This window comes from Hippoglossus hippoglossus, chromosome 7 (assembly GCF_009819705.1).
Source record: "Hippoglossus hippoglossus isolate fHipHip1 chromosome 7, fHipHip1.pri, whole genome shotgun sequence".
NCBI lineage: Eukaryota > Metazoa > Chordata > Actinopteri > Pleuronectiformes > Pleuronectidae > Hippoglossus > Hippoglossus hippoglossus.
In genome coordinates, this window is record NC_047157.1 from 23,258,511 (window position 1) to 23,282,877 (window position 24,367).

Consider the following 24,367-nt stretch of genomic DNA (forward strand, 5'->3'; position numbering starts at 1 on the left):
CCAACAACTCAAGTACCACTTCATTTAATGGCATACGTGTCTAGATATACTAGGGTTAGACGTGTCATCTATACGATTGCCACTAGAGGGAAGCAGACTAGTACACATTATCTGGAATGAATTGCTAAATTGGAAACAGCTCCTGTCTCACTGGGAGTCAACTTTGGAAAGAAAGATGTTATTGTAGCGTCAGTATGAGTCTCCCCTCAGGCTGTTAACTTTATTTTTACACAATCCTCACCAGTGCAGCACGTTATCTCTGATCTCTAATCTCATCTGCACAGTTTCTGCTGCACTTATACATGCGGTTCCTGACTTTTCATTTCAAGATTACATTATAAAAGCCCTTTCCTACTTTGATTGCAATGACTTCTGTATTACCCATGTCATTTTAAAGACCTACAGTGGAATGATAATCCTTTTAAGTTTGGGGTCAAACTGACTGCTGTAAAACAAAGTCCCCATGTTGCCTCTGCTGCAGCAGCCTGAGATCAATAATATCTTTCCCCTCAAGTTTATCTCTGTTGCATTTGCTCATATTTCCTTTGTCAAAAATGCACAATTAGGAATATTTATCAATACGTTTACTGCTCCCATGCTCAATGAAGCCATTTGAATCAGACTGTGAATCAGATGCATCAAGAAAGACTAACGCTGACCTGATTTTATATGAGTTGATGAGGTTTATAAAGCAAAGTGAATACAGTAAATTCAACAGTCAACTTCCCTGTAGCCTTGGAGAAATAACAACTTTGCATCAGGTCTGTGGAAACGAGATAAAGTAGGAACGTGGTCAAGTTTGATATTTACCGCCAGGATACCCGTTAAGGGTTGGCACCTTCTAAATAAAAGCGATATTAGTCCGTTTGAAAAATTAAATAAGTAGAAAAGTAAATCTATTGACCCAAACATTTACGTAATGTGTATCCACTCAACATTTATTCATTAAGTTGTAACTTTTAATGTTTTTTTTTTTCAGCTCAATAAATGTGAAAAAGAGAAGAGAAGAAGAAAGAGACGTTGTGTAACCGTCATATTTACTTAAGCTCTGTCAGACTGGTTGTTATAATGAAGTTTCAAGTTTTATTTCTTTATTTCTTAACAAACCGGTTTGCTCAGAAGTGCAACAGTTAAATTAAAATAAAAGCACGGTGGAAAGAGCTAACTATTAAAAAAAAGTGCAGTAAAAATAATAAGAGAGAAGTTTATATATGTACTCATGTTATTAATATTAACAGCACCAGTCAACAACAATAACAATATTTATTATTATTATTATTATTATTATTATTATTATCAAAGTCAATTTAATATCTTTCAATTTAAGATGCTGTCCACAAATTAAAAAAAAATTTTTTTTAAAGGTGTCACATTGGACATTGGACAGTTTGATCAACCGTTTTTTATTCACTTATTAATAGATCGAGCAGTTTCACATCTGGATCCTGCAGCTGCACAACCTGCAGAGCAAGTATTTACTGTTTTACTTTGAAAAGCTCGACCCAGAAGACCCATGCTCTCTACTGGGACCAGCTTGTCCTCGGCGGAGTGTGGTTGTGTGTGTGAGGCGGAATGAGGAGCTCAGTGAAGTCAGAGCGCGACATCATGTAGACGGACACACACCGTGTTGTGTTACATATCCTCACATGTGTGTTTGTCACCTGGTTCTTATCCTTCACTCCGGGAAACCGGTTGTTTCTCCGTCGCGTCGCCATCATGTTCCTCCGCGGCTCCAAGAAGCGACGCTCCAGCCGCTCGGTGAGTTTCTCTTTCTTCACTTTTACAACTTAATTAAAACCACAAGACGATTTTAAAGTTTCCCCACGAAACACATCAAGTGATTCACCTTCAGGCTTCACGCTCGTGTTTGTGTTTGAAATAGGAGCTTGTTGGGTTTTCAGCACAGAAAAGAGTCCGGGGAACTTTGTCCCACCTTCACCTGGCGTCTGTTGTCGTGGAGTGAGAACGTCCCACTACTTTCAAACACTTCAAATACACAGTTCGATGCTGTTTTTAAATCCCAATTCCCTTAAAAAGCTCCATTCTTTGTGTCCTGACTCAGTCCACGCGCCCCAGGTGAAGCCAGGAGGGGTCAGGCTACGTCACAGTTGTGTGTTTCTTCACCTGAGCAGGTCTGGATGTGGTGGATGGAACATGAACATGTGTCATGTTCTCATCACAGCAGCAATTAAAGCTCAGATCAATCATCTCCTAGTTGGAATTCAGCCCCAGAAACACAGTCAGGCAGCTTACAGAGCAAGTGAGGCTCGTTTCCAGGGCTCACAGCTGTGTGGCCAGGCTGAAACATCTGGATCTGCAGCAGCACCCTGGGACATCATCCACACCACTTCCGGTGACACTCACACACAAAGTGGACTCAGGATATTAACTCTTCTTCTCCTGGACTCTCGTGTTAGGGATTTGTCCGGCGGGCCGATAACAATATTAGGGAGTAAAACAGATATATTGGCCAATGTGCATATTACAATAATTGTCAATGTCATTGTCAAACACTTATCATGTCATTGAGGTTTGATGTATTACAGTTAAAACATCAGTTTATTATAAATAACTCTTAATAAGAATGAAATACAACCAAATATATAGAAATTGAACTAAGACAAGGCAAGTTTATTTGTTAAGCACATTTCAAGAACAAGGCAACTCAAAATGCTTTACATAGAATATAGAAAGGCGTCATGACAAATTGTCAATATTATAAATCAATGGTTGTATGATTTAATAAAAGGCCAAACAGGAAACTGCTCCCTGCATCGATTTAAAAGAACTAAGATGTGCAGCGGACCTGCAGGTCTCTGGGAGCTTGTTCCATAAAAGCACTAAGAACTAACTAAGAAATTTGTTTGTAAAATTTAAACATAAATGCACACTTTTTATTCTGTAAAATAAAAGTAGTCATATCTGCAAACATAAACTCATATTTAAATATGTCTGTGAAAGGCTCACATCTAGTTTTTGATCGAGATCCTGCAACTTGTCCTTTTGCGTCAGAGCTCTAACACCATGTAAACACTCTGACACCTGTTCCCACCTCACACACACAATAACTACACTTATAAAGTATTCATGATTTCATGAATACTTTATGCAACACTTCATTACATCAGCGCCACAAAAATGAATTACAGATCCTTTAGCAAAACAGATATTTATAAGTACAGAGTAGATGTTAAATACTTAATAAGATGCATGTATTTGTCTACTTGTTCGTAAACTAATTATTTGTTGACTATAAGGATGCAACTGATGATTCATGGGAACGTAAGAGTTTGATATTGATGTCATATGTTGCAGATATAAAGATATGGTGGAACACTGGGTTTCGTGGACGTACGTTCAGATCCAATAACAGAAAACTCGATATGACTGATCTGAGAAACAGTTTAGTTGTCAGCTTGTTCTCGGGCCTGGAGACGCTCGACCTGCAAACTGTCTGTCTGATCTTGTCCAGTGAGGAGAGGTGCATCGACTCTGCATGCCTCTGCAGCAAAGGCCCCCGACCTCTGACCTCTCCTGTTAATGTTTAACCCCTCCTGCACCGCAGTAACAAAATCGAAATGACACATTTCTCTTATTTGGGTCAAAAACTCTCCAGAGTCTTTCTCTCGCACCTGAGGAGTTCTACTCCCTTAGTGAGGACCTAAAGACAACATCCAGGTGTATTCTCATATTATTACCAGTAAGCTCCGGCTGAGTCGATGTGGTCGCCTCCTGATGTCAGATAAGAGAATTGGCCGGCTCTCAGTTTGCCCATTACCTGGTTACACTGTTACCAGGTAACACCAGAGCTCAATCAAACGAAGGCCATGTGATTCAACCCGCTGGAAAAGAGTGAGGGAGCTGATATGAAACGCCCGCCGCTGCTCTAAGTGTGAGCATGTGAGCTCATGTGAACTTGTGATTGTAGTATTTACTTTACCCACGTTGGGTTTAGAGGAAACTTCCTACCACCACTTCCCTCACATCCTTCACGCACAGCACAATGGGCGGACCTCATCGTCGTCGGGTCACCAAGTTGATGTCTTTTTGTGGAAGACTGAGAGGAAACTCACGCCAAACCCTTTAAGTCTCTGTGCAGCCTTGACACCGGCGTCATGATAAGGAGACATTCAAGGCAAAGTAGCACCAAGTGGCAGCGGGTAATGTTCAAGGTTGACATGTGGTTCCTTAAAAATAGAGTCAGTAAATTCAAGGTTCCTCCACGTTTAGATTCACAAGGAGGAAACAGGAGCTGGGAGGTGGCAGGAGAAATAGTTGTTTGGTTTTGTAATCACATGCAGTGTTAATAAGAAACAAGTTGAAAGGTTTTATCATATTTATTCAATTCAATTTTATTTGTATATATATTATCTCGCTTTGCATAGAGAGTAAGTTCAGTAAGTGTTAAGTAAAATAAACGGGAATGGACTGAACATTTCAAACTGGTGGTGAAAACTGTCCAGGATGTTCTTGTGTTGCACAAAAACGAAAAAAGCAATTTCAAGTAAACTCAAGGCTTTTCTCAGGATTCCTAATCCTTTATTATTGATTACGTCACAATTGCACCCGTCCTTATCTCTTAATTACAAACTTGATGTGAGTGAGAAAGTCACAAGTTCATTTTGTTGTTGGGAGCGGGCCTGGTGGAGAGTTAGGGATAGTCAACAAGCTGCGAGTAGTGAAGAGGGACCATAGTTTGTATATCCACAGTTTGGACTTTTTCCAAACCGGATCATTATGCTGAGCTTAATCTAATTTGAACAGACGTCCATCTCATCCACCTCCCGGAGAAATTCAGGCAGAAAATAATTAGAGGAGGTTTGCGAGACACAGTGGGCGTCGCCCTGCATCAGGCAACTAATATTGTTTCCAATCAGAAAAATTAACCTCGGTTGCCGGAGGTGGGGTTTGCAAACTCACAGCTGATCGAATGGCAGCCTCTGGAGATGTGATCTATATATTTGTATATAAAGATGTATATATTTATGTTTTTGGATTTAAAAAATGACCCTGAGTTACAGCAAATCTTCATTTATACTTATCTTAACACATATCTTACTTACTAAACATTTACATTAACATCACTGTTATCAAACTTAAGCAGAAACCATTATTTTTATATATGTATTTTATTGTGCTCATTAATCCAGAGACGAAATACTTTGAATTAGCTGTATACGTTCATTTTCATCTGTTGTCCCAAGCCAGTTCTTCAGGGGCAACCTGAAGTAGAAGTACATACCTGCAATACAATGCATACCATTCAAAGTAACTGTACAACAAACCCCTGATTATCTCCACATTATGCTCACAGGTTTGTGTCGTTGCTTCTCCGGTGACTCTGCTGTGGTTACAGTTTGTTATATTGTGTTTTGACTGATTCTCAAAGAGGTTCAGGGGCAACAATGAAATGTTCTCTGTCAAAAACACGATCATAAAGAAGTAATGACGTAAATAAGTTCAAGCTGCTCCCACTCCTCAAACTCCACGTTTCAAGAATAAACCAGGTCAAACATGGCCCTGGCCCGAGTGGAGGAGAATGACAGTGAGAACACGAACAGATAAAGTGTCATTTCATTTCTTCCCGGCATGAATGGAGAGTCAGTGACACCCTGTCGTCTCCTGAAGTGCCATCATCTCAGGTCGGCTACAGTTTCCACAAGCGTTTCTATCCTGCAGCTATTCACTGTTATTTTCTGTAACCTTAATAAACGTAATATTTAAGGAGTGTAGCCGTACACAAGGGTTAAATGCACAGGGGTTTTGTAGTGTGTGTGTGTGTGTGTGTGTGTGTGTGTGTGTGTCTGTGGGTGTGTTGGCCCCCATGTTAGTGTGTGACAGCTCAGGGGCTGCTTCCAAGGGAAATAACAACTGACAGGTTCAGTCACCCAGAAATCTCTGTACGCTCCATTTAGCCCGTCATGTCACCTTTCATACCTGCTCCTGTTAACATACTCCACATTGTGATTAATAAGGCTGCGTGACACAGGTCGTACTGTATCCATGTGTGTGTTGGTGTGTGTGTGTGTTGGTGTGTGTGTGTGTTGTTTGCACGGCACACTATGGCATTTTAAATGCGGCATGTGGGGACTATTCTGGACTAACTAGTTCATGTTGCTACGAAACTGGATGTTGTGCAGGGAGCCTACCACCTCCACCCTGGAACCGCTCAGAAGGCTTCACGGACAGAATGATTTCTAATGGAGAAAACGCATGATTAATGTTCAACGGTGCAGGAAAACAAGCGGCTAATCGCTCTGTGGTTTCTCGGTGCATTAGCGAAGCACTTGAAACCCTTGCTACAGCCTCAGTTATCAGTGAGATAAGCAGAGCAAACTCCCTGTTGCCCTAATCAAAGTCATTCATTGCAGTTTGATTATGTTCTTTGCAAAAACTCTGGCTTGGGAATCAGGCTAGAAGTGAATACGTCTGGGGGAGTTGTGAGTGCTGCTGTTCTTTAGTGTGTGTGTGTGTGTGGTTGGAAAAGGAAACAGGTATGCACAGGTACCTCGCTGTGTCACATATCTTCATTTTATTGCTTTGCTCATTAATCTCGGTTGGCGTCCTCATGTGAAACTTGACTCATGCGTTAGAGGTAAAAGATCAAGTGTTGTTTTCAGGTTTGAAAGTAAGTTTAACGTTGAGTTCTGTTCCCATTTAAAAACATTTCCAGCTGTTGCCGAAAAAATCAGGTACACAATCCAAGTTCTGGAGCTAAAAACAACAGTGTCAGAGAGTTACTGTTTTAAACAATCTGGAAAGAGCTAATAATTAACATAGAAAAAACAATCCCTATCGACAGTAAACTTTTCACATGCACGAGATATGAGCGGTGCAGTGGAGTGAAGGCTTTAGAGGGAAAGAAAGTGGAGACTGCACGGTCGAGGGAAAGGGTGCAGTTCTCATCCTGTGTCTGCTTCCTTCCTCTCATCTCTAAAAAGAGGCCTGTGTCTGCAGAGTGTGTCCAATACACACACACACACACACACAGACACACACACACACACACACACACACACACACAAGGCTGCAGGAATAGCAGTGAGATACAAGCTAGTTGGTTTAGACCGAAGCTTCACACGCTGGTGGCTTAGTCAGATGCACCGCTCAGCCCTTTTGGCGAAAGGCACTTTTGAGATTTGACTCCATGTGTTACTTATTTCTCTGTTATCGCTTCAGAACAGGCAGCGCGGCGCTCCTCGGACTCAAGATTCAATTTGAGGGCTGATGCGAAATTAACAGGTTTAGCCAGAGGTTAAGTAATGTCAAGTTTAACTCCCACTGCAAGATGAAGTCCTGGTTCTTGACCCTGGTGATTAGTGAGGAGGAGCTGTTAAAAAGTGATGAGAGAGTGGAGAGTGCAGGATATGTTTGTACAAATGTTTAATTACTAATACAGTAATTACTTGATCTACAGCATTTAGTAATGGGCTTTAAAGTGTATTATTACATATTTATAGTTATATTTATTAATAAAAGACAAAACTGTGGAATCTAGTGACATCTGGTTAGTTACGTCAATGTCGTCACCAGACACCGATATTGGATCATCAATCGATTATCTATACCTCTTATCCTCTTCAGGCAGGTCATGTTTAGACTGTGGGAGGAAGCCAGAGTAGAGACCTTCACCCACATAGACAACATTCAAACTCGAGACCCCGACTGAACTGGGATTCGACCCTGGAACCTTCCTTGTGTATTCAGACTAACCACCTGACCAGTGGTGTAGTTTTTATTTGCTTTATATATCTATACAGTTGCACTCGCATGTTATGTTCATTAGAAGTTTGCATGTGATGTCATTAATAATCTATAGACGACTCATAATCCATCACAAACGCTGCTAAACTAAAGGTAAAGTGTAAACATCACTCGATCGCTCACACTCGATATGACGTTGATGCTGCTGTGGCCATGTCTGACACACATGGTGCGTTTTAACCGTGTTTTTCTAACTTGTGTCAGTTGGTGTTAATCGTACTTTCACGATGTGAGCTGCAGTGAGGATTGTGTTTTGTTTCCAGCAGGAGGAAGAGGACCCGGACAGAGGTCAGCCCTGTATGCGCTGTGGAGACCAGTGCCCCGGCTTCCGTGTCCATGGCTGGAGGTATGAACTGTCGGACTCTTAAACGCTATCACGCCGCCGCCTGTTACCTTTGCAGGAAATGTTTTTCTTCTACTCTGTCTGGAACAGTCACGATCTCTTCTCCTGCTTTTGGGAGTTTCTGCAGCCATTGTTAAGAATCAGCTTCTTAAAAAGCACCGTCTGACATCAGGCTGGAATCTACCTGTTTAACTTTTCAAAAACTCGGTATTCTCATTAGAGTCTGACCAATAGATTTTCGGGACTGATACAGATATCAGGAAGTAAAAAATGTCCTAAACAGACATCAACCAATATTAAAACAAAAGGTTGGGAGCAATTCTTTAAATGTGGCCTGATGACAAAGAAATTGTATTGAGGTTTTCAACCATAAAATGTATAAATAAAAATAAAACACAAATAAACCGGACTTAAACATATTAAATAAACATATTTATACATATAAAATATAATTGTCTATTCTGTCAAATAAAAAACAAACGCAGATACCATGAGAGGCTCATATGAGTCTGGCTCTAACTTTAATTCCCTTTTGTGAACAGGAATGCCGACTGTGTCAGAAACAATATTAATGTGTTGACTCCCTCACAGAACAGACGCTCTTGGTTAAGTTTTCATTTTCTTTTACACACAAACTATTTTTGTTCTGCTGAAGACGTCACAGTGTGTGTACTGAGTGTGTTGCTGTCAGCAAGAACTAAATCTGTATCAGATTTTATCACCAGATATATTGATTTTATTGCTCTGTTTTTTTTAATTCAAATTCAGCGTATGTCAGAACTGTTGTTCAGGGGTTAAACCGTGTCTCTGTGTGTATATGCACACAACTCAGGAGATACAGCAACATTGCTTACAAAGGAAATCAGCTTAACTGGGATCTGTGTACACGATGAGTGCAGATATACATTAAAAGACAACAAACATGACCCAGTCAGGGCCCGATGCTTACGATCCGTCGTTGTGACGCCACAGTCATAAAGAATCGAGCTCTATGTAGACTCACCAGTGCCATTAAGCCTACACATCTGCAGCAGCTGCATTTAGTTTGAGTTGGCATTATCTTCATGGGGGAAACAGAGGAGCTACAGAGCAGCAGGATTACCAACAGTCATCCTGCAACATGTGTTGTACGTCCGAGCTGCAGAGATTTAGACCTAAGACCTTCTTCTATGTCAGGGTAGCATTTGTCGTTTGTTGTACTAAAAACAAGGCCACATGGTGTATTAGCTCCCGAGGCGGCTTTTAAAGTGAAAAGCTTTTTGTTGCTTGATATTCCAGATCGATTTCTTTAGTGTGAATCAATCTGGACACAAAGGAACCTCTACTCTGCATAAAGATGTTTGCGTAGGACGTCCATGTTGTGTTTTTGTAACCGAAGGATTCTTTGCAGCAAAAGGATTTGTTATATATTATAATCCCTTTCTATGAAGTCAGTCTGTGCACCTCTGACACCTGCTTCTTCAGGAGTTGTTAACCTCTCAATGGACTCCTGAACAACACTTTATTTTCCTCTGTTAAGCGGTTTCTCACATGCTTTTATTTGAGCTCCCTCTTTTCTGTCTCTCTCTCTCTCCTCTTTATTCCTTATATCCAGCTGGTTGGGTCTCTTGGTCAGTTTAATCCTGTCAATCACACTAATAAGATTAGGCCTTACTGCTGAGACACTAACCCTCTGGACCACTTCATACCTCCCCCCTGTCTCCCTCACCCTCCTCCCCTCTCTCTTTCTTACCGTAGCTTTTGATTTCCAGATGTGACTGTTGTATTTCATCAGGTTTAACATATAAAAGTAGAAGGACACTCACCAGAGCATTAAAAAATAAGAAGGAATAAATAAACGTGATCCTAAACATTGGACATAAAACCCAATATAACATATATTTAACTATCTGCTAAAGAGAAATGAACTTAACACAGTTTTATACAGCCACGGAAAATATGTCAACTACAAAGGCTGCAGCTTAAAAACAATACATTTACAGAAAGTGCCTGGATCGGTCTCTTAATCTGCATCTGCACCAAAATGTAATGTGTTCTTCTTTGATGGAAAATCAATCATCCTAAAGAAATATTCCTGGATCCTCTCCAAGCTTTAATGGGTTCTTGCCCCACCCATGTTCAGACGTTCAAGGGAAATTGGTCGTGTGGTTACAATCCTGTTGACTAACAAACACAGATGAAAACATTGAAGGAACGTGGAAGTTTAAATTCCAGACGGTTGTTTTGCCAAAGGTCTTATGCAACATTAAGCTGAAGAAAATGAATCCAGATTTCTTTGTGTGAGTGAAGCAAGGAAGATTTATGATACAGACTGAGGAGTACACTCACCAGGTTAGTCACACAGCTAATGAACAAATGAAGATAGACAGAAGTAAAGTTTTCTGAGCTAAAGCCGACTGTAGCCCGGTGGTGGATTGAATAAAACAACGGGCCCAGGAATGTGTAGTTCCTGTAACCAATAGACTGTAATTGTATCTTTTAGCTCATTCAGTCCTGTTCCTTCTATTCAGGTCAAGACAAAAGAAGTTAGGATGTAATCTAAAACATGTGCTGCTGCGCTCCACCTCACACGCCCGCTGCCAGCGCGGCCCCCGAACACATCGATCTGTTTACAGTACGTCTAATCTGTGTAGCATGAACACAGTGCTGTGCTTTATGGAAGCCGTTCAGTTTGTGACAAAGAGAAAACGCCCCGTTCTGACGTCTCGAGTCCTTTTAAGCAGCTCCGGGAGAACGAGGAACTTGAAAGTGATTAAATGATTGAGATGTATGGGGGTCAGTTGTTCGGACCCCGGAGTCTGCCGCTAATTGCATCTTCTTTAATAACCAATTCCGAGTCACACCTTCCCCGATGGAGAAGATCGGCCGAGTGACCACAGGCTCAGCTGCTGGTGCTCGCTGAGAGGGAAGTGATCCATCTTCATCCCGAGCTCCCACAGACAGAGCTTTAACTGGGGCGGGGGTGCAGATGGTGCTTCCGCTGCCCAGCAGTGAGCGAATTAAGTTACTTTTGACCCACAGGTCCCCAGCACACTTAGAAAGTGTTCAAAGTCGCCTTCACTATTAGTCTGGGTGGCCATGTGGCAATTACTCAGACTCTGATTAGTGGCAGAGAGTCATAGGACAAGGCCCATCTGCCTTTCAGAACCAGGTCTGAGGAGGGTTCTCTGAAGTCAGCTGCAGATATGGATTATCACACCAGCAGCAGCATGCTTTTAAAGCAGAGGATTATTATGTAGCTGCCACACTGTGTGCCCTTCAGTATCGATAACTATATAACGATGCATTTGTAGAAAGTGTTCCGGTCGTCTGGATTGGCTTTTGGCATTAGAGCTATTCTTATTCTAACTTATAATAATCTTCTTATTATCGTTGTGAAGCAGTGAAGAAAGTGAAGGTGACTTTCAGATGACTTTAAAGGAGCTGGAGCAAGATAATGTTGACTAATGGATCAATCGACTATTTGTTGGAACTCTACTTTGTGTCTATTGAACACGAAGCAGCGTTTGTTGACTCTGATGCTGGAGTTGTTGAGTTGCTGGATAGAAATCGATCTAATATTTCCAGAAATCTGAAAACAGCAACAACAGATTTCCCAGTTCAGGTTTCTGCGAGTCGAAGCTTCACTGAACTTCCAGGCGAGCAGCTCTTTGTGCAGCAGCAGCGGCTTCAGGCTTCTGTGGACTTGAGTCTTTATCTGCTGCCGCGGCTCGATTACTCCAGGTCACTTTTTTACAGTTTCAGGAAGAAAACTGCAACCAGCATCACCACAGGCCACGAACACAGCCCGTTTCAAACAGACATGTCTAATACGGCCGCTGTAGCAGTTTGACGAATGGATCAACTGCCTATTTGTAGAAGTTGTGTCTATGAAACACGAAGCAGCATTAATGTTGATGCTGAGCTGGGTTTTTTTTGTAAAAGACAGAATCACACTGGAGTTGGAATGAATTCAGAGACGTGTCGTGACTTCGCTGAGACTGAAATTCCTGCCGTCTGCTCGATCCTGCACCAGTGACACTTTGCTGTCATGCATCGTATTCACGTATGGTGACAGAGACAGGACCCGCACAGCGTTGCTCACAGGCTCAAAATCTGCTCCACTTTTAAAATAACTGCGTCAAAGCAACAATCGTCCATCTGTTGTGAATCAGTCGGAGGAGAGAAGACACCGTGAGTTTACTCCTCACGACTGTTCTACTCAGAGTCTGATGTTTCCTGTCTTTTAAAAAGCAATGGGAGTAAATTCTCAGTCTTAAACTTCCATCGTGTTTGAATGAAAATTTTAAGAATAACACGAGCGTGTGTGTGCGTATCCTGAGAGCTGCGTTTGTATTTTGTGTGGTCGTGTTCGGCGGCGTGACGTCTTTTTGTTCGAGCCCACTATCAGCTCGGAGGGGGGTGGGAGTCGGGGGTGGAGGAGACATTGAAAAGAGCCGTGCGGAGAGAGAGAGAGAGAGAGAGAGAGGGATGTGAGCACATGGAGAAGGAGCTGCCCTCAGTGACGGAGGCTGACAGGCAGACAGCAGCGGCAGGAGACGCCTGTCACATTCAAAACCCTTTGTAGCTTCAGGAGAGTGTGGATGGGACAGCGCCTGCAGAGCAACCTGGGCTAATTTGTGATGATTACAGCAGGTAATGGAAAAAAACCTTTTACAGTCTAACAGGATTAAAGGGACCAGAAACTCAAACAGTCATTAAGTCTGGAGATGTGAGTAATCCACTGTTATTCTTTTGTGCAGTTCTTTTGTGTGTCATAGTCTGACTTCATGTTGTTTTGTACACACGACTGTTCACCTGACATCATGTTCAGGTTGTGCTGTTACTCAAAGGCTGATTTATAAGTGGCCAGTCAGTGTGGGATCCGGGGGGGGGGGGTGAGTGAGCCTTAATCTCTGTGTGCGACAAAATTAAAATGATTTTCAATCCCCTCAGCCAAAGCTAATTAAAGCTGTTGGATTTCCACAAGTTCAAATGAGTTTATTTCAAATCTGCACAGTCAATATTTACCTTCTCTGTACTTTTCCGTCTTAAGACTCCATCAACAGTTCAACCATTGGCAAATACCTTCCTCTGCTTCATGTCCTCCATCACCCTGCTTCATCATAAAGACTTAAATTTGCCTCAATATAATTATTTAATGCATTGTTCTTTTTTATAGATGTGCAAAATTAGTCGATTTGTAGATTAGTCAGTGGACAGAAAGTTATAATGATATGTTTGATAATTGATTGATCATATCAGTTATTTCTCATATGACTGTAAAGTGATATTTGAAGGTTTTAGGCTGTTATTTGGAGAAAAAAAGCCATAAATTCTAAATGTTCTTCACTAATTTTTAAGATTTCAGACCAAACAATTAATCAAGTAAAATAATCTGCAGATTAAAATCTATAAACACGAGGTGACGGTCGCGGCAGCAGATGCAGCAGCCGTCTCACTCTCACTAACAGTGTTTTGGTCCAGCAAACAAATCTAGTGGCAGATTGTGGATCTCTGTCCAAAGCAGCATCTGCTGTGTCTCCTCCTGAATAACACATAATGCTGGTTATATATTCAGTGGTGAACTTGTATTTTCAATTTGTCTTTGTGTTTTTCTAGGCTGCAGTTTGGATATACACAGTTAATTAATTGCATTCGTTTGTGCACTTTTATTTTGACCCTTTCACTCAAATTGACGGATGTTCTCCTGCAGTGGAACTACAGGAAGTAGTAACCAGTTTAATTTATTATTTAACTAAATCATTTAATCTCTAGCTTTGACAGCAGTTTAGTGAAAATTCAATTTGCCATTGACTAAATTATAAAACCTAATTAGCAGCTACCATCAAAACATCGAGCCACTTCAATATGATACTAGTGTTAAAAAACTCTGTCACTTTGTAAAGATTTTCTTTGAAACAATACACCTCTATTCAAATAATGATTTGCTTATATAATACAAGGAGTAAAAAGCCACGTGTTGAGGATCAGTTGATTTTCCTCTGTGCTGTTTCTTTGATGCAGCCTTGGGTTGAAAATCTGTTTGTAGATCTGCTACTTTTCAAAACCATCGAAACTTAACTTAACTTAACAGAGATTGTATACAAGTCTTTAAGTATCTATACTTTTAACTCTAATCGGGACAATCACAGGTATTTTCCCTCCTTTTGAACTCGTAAATTATATTGTTTGTGTCTCATCTGCACCAAATGCTCATATCCTGAGGGGACAAGGCCTGCTTGTATTACATCAGAGGCTTGTGATTCAGATAATTGAACAGGACATGGCTCAGCACAGCGGGGCTTGGTAAATTGCACAGTGTTGAAATTCCCTTCAGTAATGTTCTGCTGTTAAATTTAGTGAAGTCACGAATACACAGCCACGTGCTGAGGAGAAAGAAGATGGAAAAGCTTCTCCTGGATATTTAAACGTACACAGCACACTCTGCTGCTCGCTCATTTGTGTGTCCCTTGTATATGAAGTGAGTCCCTCTGGTTTATATTTAGGCAGCAGACGTGTATTTAAATGTATGTCGTGCACAAACCAGGCTTAACGTCGAGATAGAGACCTGATTTATTACGTTACAAATTCACCCAAATTGGCCCCGTGTCATCTCTCGGTTACTGTATGTGAGGGTCGGCACCCGCTCGTGATCAAATCCTTGCCGTAAACGCTTTCATCATGTGGGGGGGGGAGGCCGGTGGTGGGTGTGTGGGGGAGTGGGTCACTGGTGGGGTGAGACGTGGTGCATCTGCCATCTGTCCCCCCCCCATGCCAGGTCTCCGGCTGTGTCCTCCTACCCATTTACGTAGGAATGTGCGTGGCGTCCCCCCCCCCACCCTTTCCCTCCGCTTTTGTTAACACACACTCGCACAAATACAGCTGGGACCAGATCTGTGCCAACATGGCTTAGCCTAAGCTGAGTCTCGGTGTTTACTATTATTTATATTGGTCCTTGGCGATCGTGGCCTTATAAGGGGCCAGGACGGGACGGCGTGCCTATGCTGTATTATAAACATATATTGTGTTCGGGGCCTGAGAAAAGACACTGGGATCCCACAGTGTTAGTTTGTGTCTCTGTTTTGTCAACTCGCCGACAATTAACTTGTGTTGGGTAAAGAGAGATGAGAGAGAGAGAGAGAGACGTTACTACCGACCGTCACAGGAGGAGACGATTGATCGGTCGAGCTTCACCAGTCGTGTGTGTTTTTGTGCGTTAGCTTTTTTTTGGTTTGCGTGGGGGGTTGGGACCTGGAATAAAGCAGCTTTGTGCTTTGTGAACTTGAGCCACAAGTTCCAGCTGGCAGGCGGTTATGCAACCACAACAGAGATGTACACATGCAATACATGCTGCTGCGTATGGCCGCGGTGTCACTCTCATCCATTCAAATACGAGACGCCGTCAGCCCGAGGCGCTTTATTCTGGCTCCACCGCCCCCCCCCACACACACACACACACACACACACACACACACACACACACACACACACACACACACACACACACACACACAAAGACACACCCACCGCCAGATTGAATGTGGCGAGGATAACGAGGGAAAGATGGGTTGTATTACGAGGCGGAGGGAGATTATTGCTCCCGTCTTCACCTCCCTCTCTTAACTGCCATGGGATTGACAGCCAGGCTTATACCCGTGACCTCATTTCCTCCTCGTCCGGTGGAGATAAATGGTTCTGGAGAGATGACGGTGCGATGAGGGCACGAAGTGTTGTTCCCTTTGTGACGACTGTTGTATTAGTAATTTATGGCAGCGGGGAGTCTGGTTGAGTCAACCTGAAGAATGTGTGTGGGCTGGTTTGTGAAGTCTGCTCATGAAACAAGCTGTGGGAGCGGCTGTATGAATATTGTGTTGACATATATATATACACAGATAACTCAAGTGTTTAGGTTTGATTGAGGAGCTCGTCTAACTACCTCAACTTAGTAAGAGTCGGGTTTTCTTTCAGCTTAATTACAGAGTTCAATCATCTAATTAAATGATTTAAAAATGCTCGTAAATTTAAAGAAAGTGAAAAAGAAGATTCCTGGATCCGCACCCTAATCTGGATCCACACCAAACTTTTATGAGTCCTTCCTTGGGTCATGCCCAGACTCTCCACAAAATATCATGAAAATCGGCTGAGTCGTTTTTGCGTAATCCTGCAAACAAACAGGTGGTGGTAATAAAATTCAAAATTTTGATATATTTTCTTAGTTTTTCTGATTTCTCAGCTTGTTTGGGAAAATAGCGGCTGACACAACTTAAGTCTTGAAGCAGATTCAAAGTTTAACACGATGTCTTGCACCTGAAGTACCTGAAGCACCAGGAGAACCCGCCTGTCATCCTGTATTTACTGATTTGACATTTGATCAGTTTTGGCTTGTGTTGTAAATCTATAGGAAAAAGGAAAAAAAGTCCCCGGGGCTGAAGTGCAACACTGTCCCTGTCTCCACAGGAAAATCTGCGTGCACTGCAAGTGTGTGCGAGAGGAGCATGCCGTGCGCTCCGTGCCGGGCCAGCTGGAGAAGATGATGACCAAGCTGGTATCGGACTTCCAGAGACACTCCATCTCCGATGACGACTCGGGCTGCGCCTCCGAGGAGTATTCATGGGTCCCACCGGGGCTCAAGCCCGAACAGGTAACAGCCGGGGTGCTGAGCAGAGGGGAGACCGTGAATGAATCCTACACACGACGCACAATACACTTCTGTTCTGTCCGTCCTGGGAGAGGATCCCTCACATGTGACCCTCTCTGAGGTTTCTAAGTAGATTTCGCCTGTGATTAGGGCTTATTTTGGTAGATTTACTCTTGTTGAGGGTGAAGAACAGAGGATGTCGCACCTTGTTAAAGCCCTAAGAGACAAAGTGTGATTTGTGAATATGGGCTACACAAATAAAGTCTGATTGATGATTGATTGATTTATTAGACATGTCCGCACAGACGCTCAATTTGATAACTATGGGAACAACTATTCACTCTTTTTTTGTTAAATGACAGCAATTGAATAAACTCTTTATTCTGCCTGATTAATGTCTGGATGTGAACTTGTCTCCTCACGCAGGTGTACCAGTATTTCAGCTGCTTGCCAGAGGACAGGGTGCCTTATGTGAACAGTCCGGGGGAGAGATACCGAATCAAGCAACTGCTGCACCAGCTGCCGGCTCATGACAGCGAGGTAACGGCCACTTTAAATCTGTGACTCTGGATGTTTAACCCTAACCCTATAATTAACAACGAGCGAGAGGTTGATAAAGTTTCTAACACGCGACAGATGTGCAAATGGAAGAATACAAGTATTTCAGGATATTCAAGAGATTTTGGCAACACACAATTTCCACCGCAGAATTTATCCGTCATATTCTTCCTCCTGCTGCCCTCTCCAGGCTTCATCCCTCGCCTGAATGTTCTGGAAATCAGATTCTTCATATGTGAAATGCAAACTCCAGAAAATATCTGGGCCCCATTTTCCAGAGTTCATGTCTTGAAACAGTTCCTCTTCTGGTGCATTGTGATCATGCCTAAAACACTGAGCTCATTAAATCACAACACAGTAATACCTCGATTCCAAGATTTATTTCAACCTCTGAATAGATGCTTCTGTAAAAACAGATAAATAAACCAAGGTCAATAAAGAACACATTTCACCTGTTAACAGTAACTTAGGTGTGATTTGTATTTATTTGTTGATTTGTTTAATAGGGACAGTGCACATGAATTAACATGCTGTAAAAGCACCAGTCAGCCAAGAGGCTCTTTTTCATCTGAAGTCCCTGGAGAGTTGTTACAAAATCATCCTAAATAGAAAAAGTATGAAATTGAAATTACCCAGTTATTCATGCAGAACAATTACAAAGAAAAGAGAATATTGTTAGAAAAATGTATTACGTATGAGACTCTTTATTTGCTGTCATTTTAATGGTTTAAAGGTTTTATTTTACTACTCATTTCACTTGAACCTTAATGTATTAATAAAACCCCTCAGATCAGTCGTGCTTCTCTGTTCAATAGTCTGTAAACAATATACTTCTAAATATAGTTATCGGACTGCGACTGCTAGTTTGAATCCATCTTTCTGAACCAAAGAGACAAACGAAGTTGAGAAACTATGTTTTTTATATATTTGTCAACAAGAGTTTCCCCGTGTTCCCACAGCCACAGTACTGTAACACTCTGGAGGAGGAGGAGAAGAAGGAGCTGCGTCAGTTCAGCCAACAGAGGAAAAGAGAAAACCTGGGCCGAGGCGTCGTCAGACTCTTCCCAGTAACTATGATGGGAGCCAAATGTCAACAGGTTAGGCAGCATTCAACTTATAACAACAGTATCCTTATGTAACATTGAGGCTCGGATGTAAAACTACATTAAAAAGACTGAAGCGTGCAGGTGCAGGCACGGCTTCAGGGCCACATCACACTGGCATTTAATGATTACAGGGCTGTGAAAGCAAAGTGCTGCACGACCTGGAGCGTTCACCAGGATGTGCGGCGTCTGACTTCCTCTCCCTCTGCACCACACCCCCTCACACACCCAACCTAATGTGTTTTTTCCAGTGTGGCAGGCAGATCTGCGGCGGAGACATAGCGGTGTTTGCCAACCGGGCCGGACACGGCAGCTGCTGGCACCCTCAGTGTTTCCAGTGTGCCTCGTGCACCGAGCTGCTGGTGGATCTGATCTACTTCTACCAGGACGGACAGATCTACTGCGGCCGGCACCACGCCGAGAGGCTCAAGCCCCGCTGCCAGGCCTGCGACGAGGTGAGGGTCTCTCCAGGATCCACAACCTGTCTGATTTAACTCTGATTAACATTAGGTCTCTTAAAGCAAAGAGTAGTCCCAGTCAGAAAGCAACAAACTGGTGCAAGAGGTCGACGTCTTTATTCTGCAGATTTCTAATCTCTTTCACCTTCTGTCTTCGACTGCAAACTGACCACTGTTCATTTAACTTCAAGTAAAACAAAGCTCCAGCTGCTGTAAAGATGAGTATTTTAGTTTAAAGGTAAAATGTGAAGAAAGATTCTTTAATTTATCTCCAAATTGGTTGTCAGGTTCTTTTCTATCAGAGTATTTCATCATGTCCTTTGGTCAGTTTAGTGTAATTTGTCTGTCTCTTCCTGTTTTGAATGGCCTCTCGCTGTGACTTAAGAGATTAGCTGACATGGTTGACTAATGGATCTGGCACGACTGACCCCAGGAGTTCTTTAGACCCAGAGGATGACTAAGCCTGCGACGAGAGCATCTTCCTCCCCCCTGTCTCTCAAACCCTAATCTTCAGTATTCTGTAGTATTCTTTTTACAAATGTTTATTTCTGTGCAGGTGAACTCATCACTACGGTTCTGACTTCTCTGTCTCTGTCTCTGTCTGTGAATCTCAGATTATTCTCGCGGATGAATGCACAGAGGCAGAAGGACGATATTGGCACATGAAGCACTTCTGTTGTTTTGAGTGCGAGGCGGCGCTCGGTGGCCAGCGTTACATCATGAAAGAGAGTCGACCGTACTGCTGCTCCTGCTACCAGTCCATGTATGCAGAGTACTGCGATACCTGCGGAGAAAACATAGGTACCGGAGTCTGAAGAAACACGTTTACAGCTGTTTCAATGCAGCCAATGTCAATCTCAATGTCTGTCATCAACAGCTGTTTATAAGCAGTTTTCAAATTGATTTGTGTTGTAACACAATATAATCCAGATGTTAGCAGACTTAAAGTTTAATTAAAAAAATATATACACCCTGTCTCAAAATGTTTAACAAAGATCTGGATTCTTGTGTGACTAATAGTTGTGCATTGATATTTGAATTAAGTGTTTTGTGTTATAGAAGTACAGTGAATTAAAATACGGCTGACATACTGAAATCTACAGTCACTGTGTGTACCCACAACAGAGGACACAAGTGGTGTGTGTAATCATGAAGTCATTTCCTCTCAGGTATCGACCAGGGTCAGATGACGTACGAGGGTCAGCACTGGCACGCCGTGGAGTCGTGTTTCTGCTGCGCCCGCTGCCGGCTGCCTCTCCTGGGACGTCCCTTCCTCCCCCGAGCGGGGCTCATCTTCTGCTCCAGGCCCTGCTCGCTGGGCGAGGACCCCGATAACTCCGACTCCTGCGACTCAGCGCTGCAGAGCAGAACCCCTCAGCATGGCCGACACTGCGGGACGGCAGAGAAACACCAGCGGCAGCAATGTGGTTCCCCACTGAAGCCACCAGAGGGCGTCACTATTACTGCAAAAGACTGCATTCACACTGCAGTGGAGAACAGGGGTGAGTAAGAAAACCATGTGAATTAAAATGTACTTATATTTTCCCACTAATCCAACACGTTTCTTTGCTCTGCCTCTCTCAGGCGTCCACTCTGCTCCAGTTCCAAACGGACTTCCTGCTCCCAGTGGTCAGCCTCATCCCAGAGGCTCCTATTCTCCTCTTCCCCACATTCATCTAGGAAATGGTTTGGGTCCATCTTGGCCCAGCGACCTCCCTCACTACAGTTTACTGCCGGAGAACTGTGGTGTCAGACCTCCAGTCGGCGTTCTGCAGCAGAATGAAAACACTGGACTAACCGGTCTGAATTCTAAAGGCACGTCCACTGCTAAAGACTGTAGAAACTGGGTGGAGAGGACCAATCAAGTTATGCAAGGTATCAGGAACCACTCCTACTTAAGTGCTGATTATTTAAATTCACTAACAGTAACTTAAACTCACTGTGTGTTAACTCCTGCTCTCTTGTCCTCAGCGTTTCCCCCCCACAAAAACCCACTTGTGAACCCCCTGGTTTCGCCCGACTCGTCTCCCCTTGCGGTCAGCAACCCGTCCATCCTCCCGCCTCCTCTTCCCGTCAAGACTCGTGACCTGATACCCAGCGAGTCGCACCCGCCGAACCTCCGGCTTCTAGAGGACGGACCCGCGGATCCTGCACCCCCGCTGGCTCGCAGCGGCACAGCTAGAGTCAGCTTCAGAGAACCAATCAGCAGCAGCTACTCTGTGGACGTGGACGAGGAGGAGGAGGAGAATGAAGAGGAGCTGCGGGAGGGCGAGGAAGGCCAGCAGGTGGAGGAGGAGGTGGAGGGAGGTTTTGGAAGCAGGTTAAATCTGCAGAAAGGTATCCCGCCGCAGATGGATCTACTGGGTAAGCAAAACTTTCAGGGTGAAATATTAACTCGCATTCAATTTGGAAATAAACTTGATTTTGTTTTGTTTTTCCTCAACCAGACGGATCCTCGTACCAACAGCGGAATCTGAGGCGAGGGTGGAATCGTCGCCGTGTCCCGTCGGACCCGAGTCTCCATCCGGGCTCAGAGAGGCGAACCCGACACTCGCGGACCGAGCGGCCCCAGCTGGACACGCTGGACTGGAGAGGCGAGAAAGACGCGGACAGCCGGGGCTGCTCCAACGTTTCCTCACTGAGCCTCCAGCCGGGCCACTACAAGCACGAGGACTCCTGCTCTACGTGTTCCTCGTCCTCGGACTCGGAGGAGGACGGCTTCTTCCTCGGACAGCCGATCCCTCTGCCCCCGCAGCTCAGGAAACAGCAGCCCGACGAGGGCGAGGACAGGGAGGGGGGGCAGGAGAAGGAGGTGCAGAGTGACTCGGGGCTGAGAGGAAGCTTCAGGCGGAGAAGAGCTCACAGTTTCAGTGCAAAGGACAAAGATAAAAACTGTGCTATTTCTTAACAACAGAAAGCAACACGGACACACAGCCTCTTATTTACTGACTGGTGCTGCTCAAGAGTAACTCACCGCCTTTCATTATTCTGGTATCCGAGTTTTGTGATGGTGTTGAACACAAAACTCAGACCAGGGTCATTGTTTCTCCTTAGCAAAAGGAAGAAAAGTGAGCTACATCCACATTAATATGTTTTCATCAGTGCTGCCTTGTTTACACCTGACGTCCACACTACTCCACTGGTCGAGCACCTGAGAACTTAACTTTGGAAACACTGCTGGGCCCCATTTTAGTTTGAAAAGCCCAGGCTGCCTTTTAGTCTGAAAGTTTGGAGAAAATGACAGTAAAACGCTTAAAACACCTTCTAACACTAAGATCAAGAACAAGAATAATTGGGCAGACAGCGAGGTGAGAGGCCAGTTTTCGTGATGATGCCAAAAGGCCAAATTCTCCACTGGCAATGGGAAAGGAGTCGATCACCTTCATTTATCGAGTTTAAAGATTCTGCTAATTTAGGTGTAAAAGAGGTGATGCTGTCTGTAACAGTTCCACCTCGTCGTCGGTCCAAGAAAATAAATCCCTGCTCTTACTTCTCGCTCGTTTTTGTACAAACTATTGTTTGTAGTATTTCCTGTAACTAAGCAACAAACCGCAAATAGACTGACTGTTGCTTCCTGTACACACCAGCCCACGCATGCTAAGTGTATGTGAATGGTCATGTGATGAGCATTTTCAGGTGTGTTAATATAGATGTAGATTACTTCTGATGTAAAGATAAAACGCTTGTTTGGATGGAGATCGTTTATCCATTAAAATGTCTTTTTAAAACTCAAATGATCTCCGCCAGTGTTTTAAATCTGTGTCAAATGACGTAAAACACCATTTTAAAATGAAAACGTATTCGTAGGGGAAGCAGCTCAAACCTCAGAAAGTCCGACCCTGACTCACTGTTCAATGTCACATGGTGTGTGAATCACGTGAGCGCTGACGGAGGTTAATTGATCATTGATTGTGATTTTAATTAAAAACACTCAGACCTGTCACAGTTAAATCTCACTGCTCGTTATCGTCACCATCATTTACGAACGCAAACCTCGAGAAGAACTGACGTCACATTCCAACACTATTAAAAATACAGAATATGTTATTATAACTCTGCTGTTCCCATTCTCTGTGCTCTTATGTGCAATTGTATATGGTTGTAATATATTCCAGTGAAGTAAAGTAAATGGCCAAATAGTATGTGGAGGATGATTACTTCAGCAAACTGTGGTAGTTTTATACGATCAAACTTAAGTGTGTGTGTTGAACAGTTAATGTGAAGCACATTTATCACGTCTCTAATCATGTGCGGCTGGAAGGTCATTTATTTTTATATACAGGAACTTGGTGTAGGTCACTGATCCGTCTTGTTTTATTAGAGATGACGATTGAATGTGAGAAAAACTTATGGCGACATTAAATGTGTCTAAATTGTTGGTGTAAATGTGTGTTGTTGTTGTTTTTTCACATTACATACACAACACAGACTTTTGAAGAGTAAATATAAATATATAGTGTAAGTACATTTTTATTAATTCATTTTGTAAATTTAGTCCAGAACCGTAAGTAAAAAATCAAGGTACTTTAATACTTCTTCTCCATTTCAAAACAAACACATGGAAACTACATCAAATATGTGATTATGATTTATAATAGTATAAATTACCCAACAGTACATATAAGTGGAGCTGAAACAAGTAGTTGATTTGTAGACTGACAGAAAACTAAATTAATCGTCTTTTTCTTTAGGTCATTTTCACACACTTGTAGAAATCAGTCCTCGAAATGTGTCAGATTTTTCTCATCGAGATCCATTAAACGTTTTCTGGGAAATCAATAAACAATCTTGAAAAGAAAGTGAAAGAAACCTCCTGGATCCGCCCCCTGATTCAGGTTCACACCAGAGTTTAAACAGGTTATTTCCTGATTCCACATCTTTCCACCGAGCTCCATGGTAATCTGTGCAGTTATACTGGTTCATCTGGTTTGTTGTCTCGTGTCATTTACATATTTTGTTCTCATTTCTATTCTTATTACTGTCAGGCACAGGTTCTGCATCATTCCATATATACACTTTATACTTTTATTTTCACTTATATTCTTTTCACTTATTCTCTTTATTTTTTATTCACTGTATTCTACTATATATTTGATGTTATTTTATCTTAACTTAACTTAAACAATCCAACAAACAAATGAACAAGGTGAAAACATAATAATCATTAGCTGTTATGCAATATGGATAAAAATGGCGGCATCTTAACCAGCTGCAACAGCAAAGTGCTATTTAGATATTATATGATAATGTATTTATATAAAACATTATACCAGAGAACTTTAGCTATTGATATTTAAACTCCTGTTTATATTTTTATTTGTGTATTTTGATCTAGATCACATTAAGTTTCACCAGTACTCCCACAGTGTGACACTTCCTGTGAGTACTCTACCTTTCTCCTCTGGTCCAAAGTGAAACTCGTTATCTCTCCTCTCTGAGTCATGTGGCCTCAGGAGTCAGAGGCGCTTCCCTGCAGCAGAGAGAGAGGACCAATCGGAGAGAGGAGGCGGGCTCGCAGCAG

General features: G+C 42.8%; 1 protein-coding gene across 2 annotated transcripts; it reads left to right on the forward strand.

The window, feature by feature from the left end:
- Window positions 1-1,538: 1,538 nt before the first annotated feature.
- prickle3 (prickle homolog 3) lies at window positions 1,539-22,160 on the forward strand. Of its 2 annotated transcripts, XM_034589560.1 has the most exons (11): window positions 1,539-1,758; window positions 8,028-8,110; window positions 16,547-16,730; window positions 17,154-17,267; window positions 18,245-18,382; window positions 18,640-18,843; window positions 19,461-19,647; window positions 20,016-20,348; window positions 20,431-20,721; window positions 20,818-21,210; window positions 21,294-21,873. In XM_034589560.1, exons 1-11 carry the CDS (start codon window positions 1,717-1,719, stop codon window positions 21,752-21,754), a joined length of 2,430 nt encoding a protein of 809 aa, XP_034445451.1. In that variant the 5' UTR covers window positions 1,539-1,716; the 3' UTR covers window positions 21,755-21,873. The 2 variants fall into 2 exon arrangements, with proteins under 2 accessions (XP_034445451.1, XP_034445453.1); XM_034589562.1 differs by lacking the exons at window positions 1,539-1,758; window positions 8,028-8,110 and adding an exon at window positions 12,496-12,742 and having other exon boundaries at window positions 21,294-22,160.
- The last annotated feature ends 2,207 nt before the right edge of the window (window positions 22,161-24,367 follow it).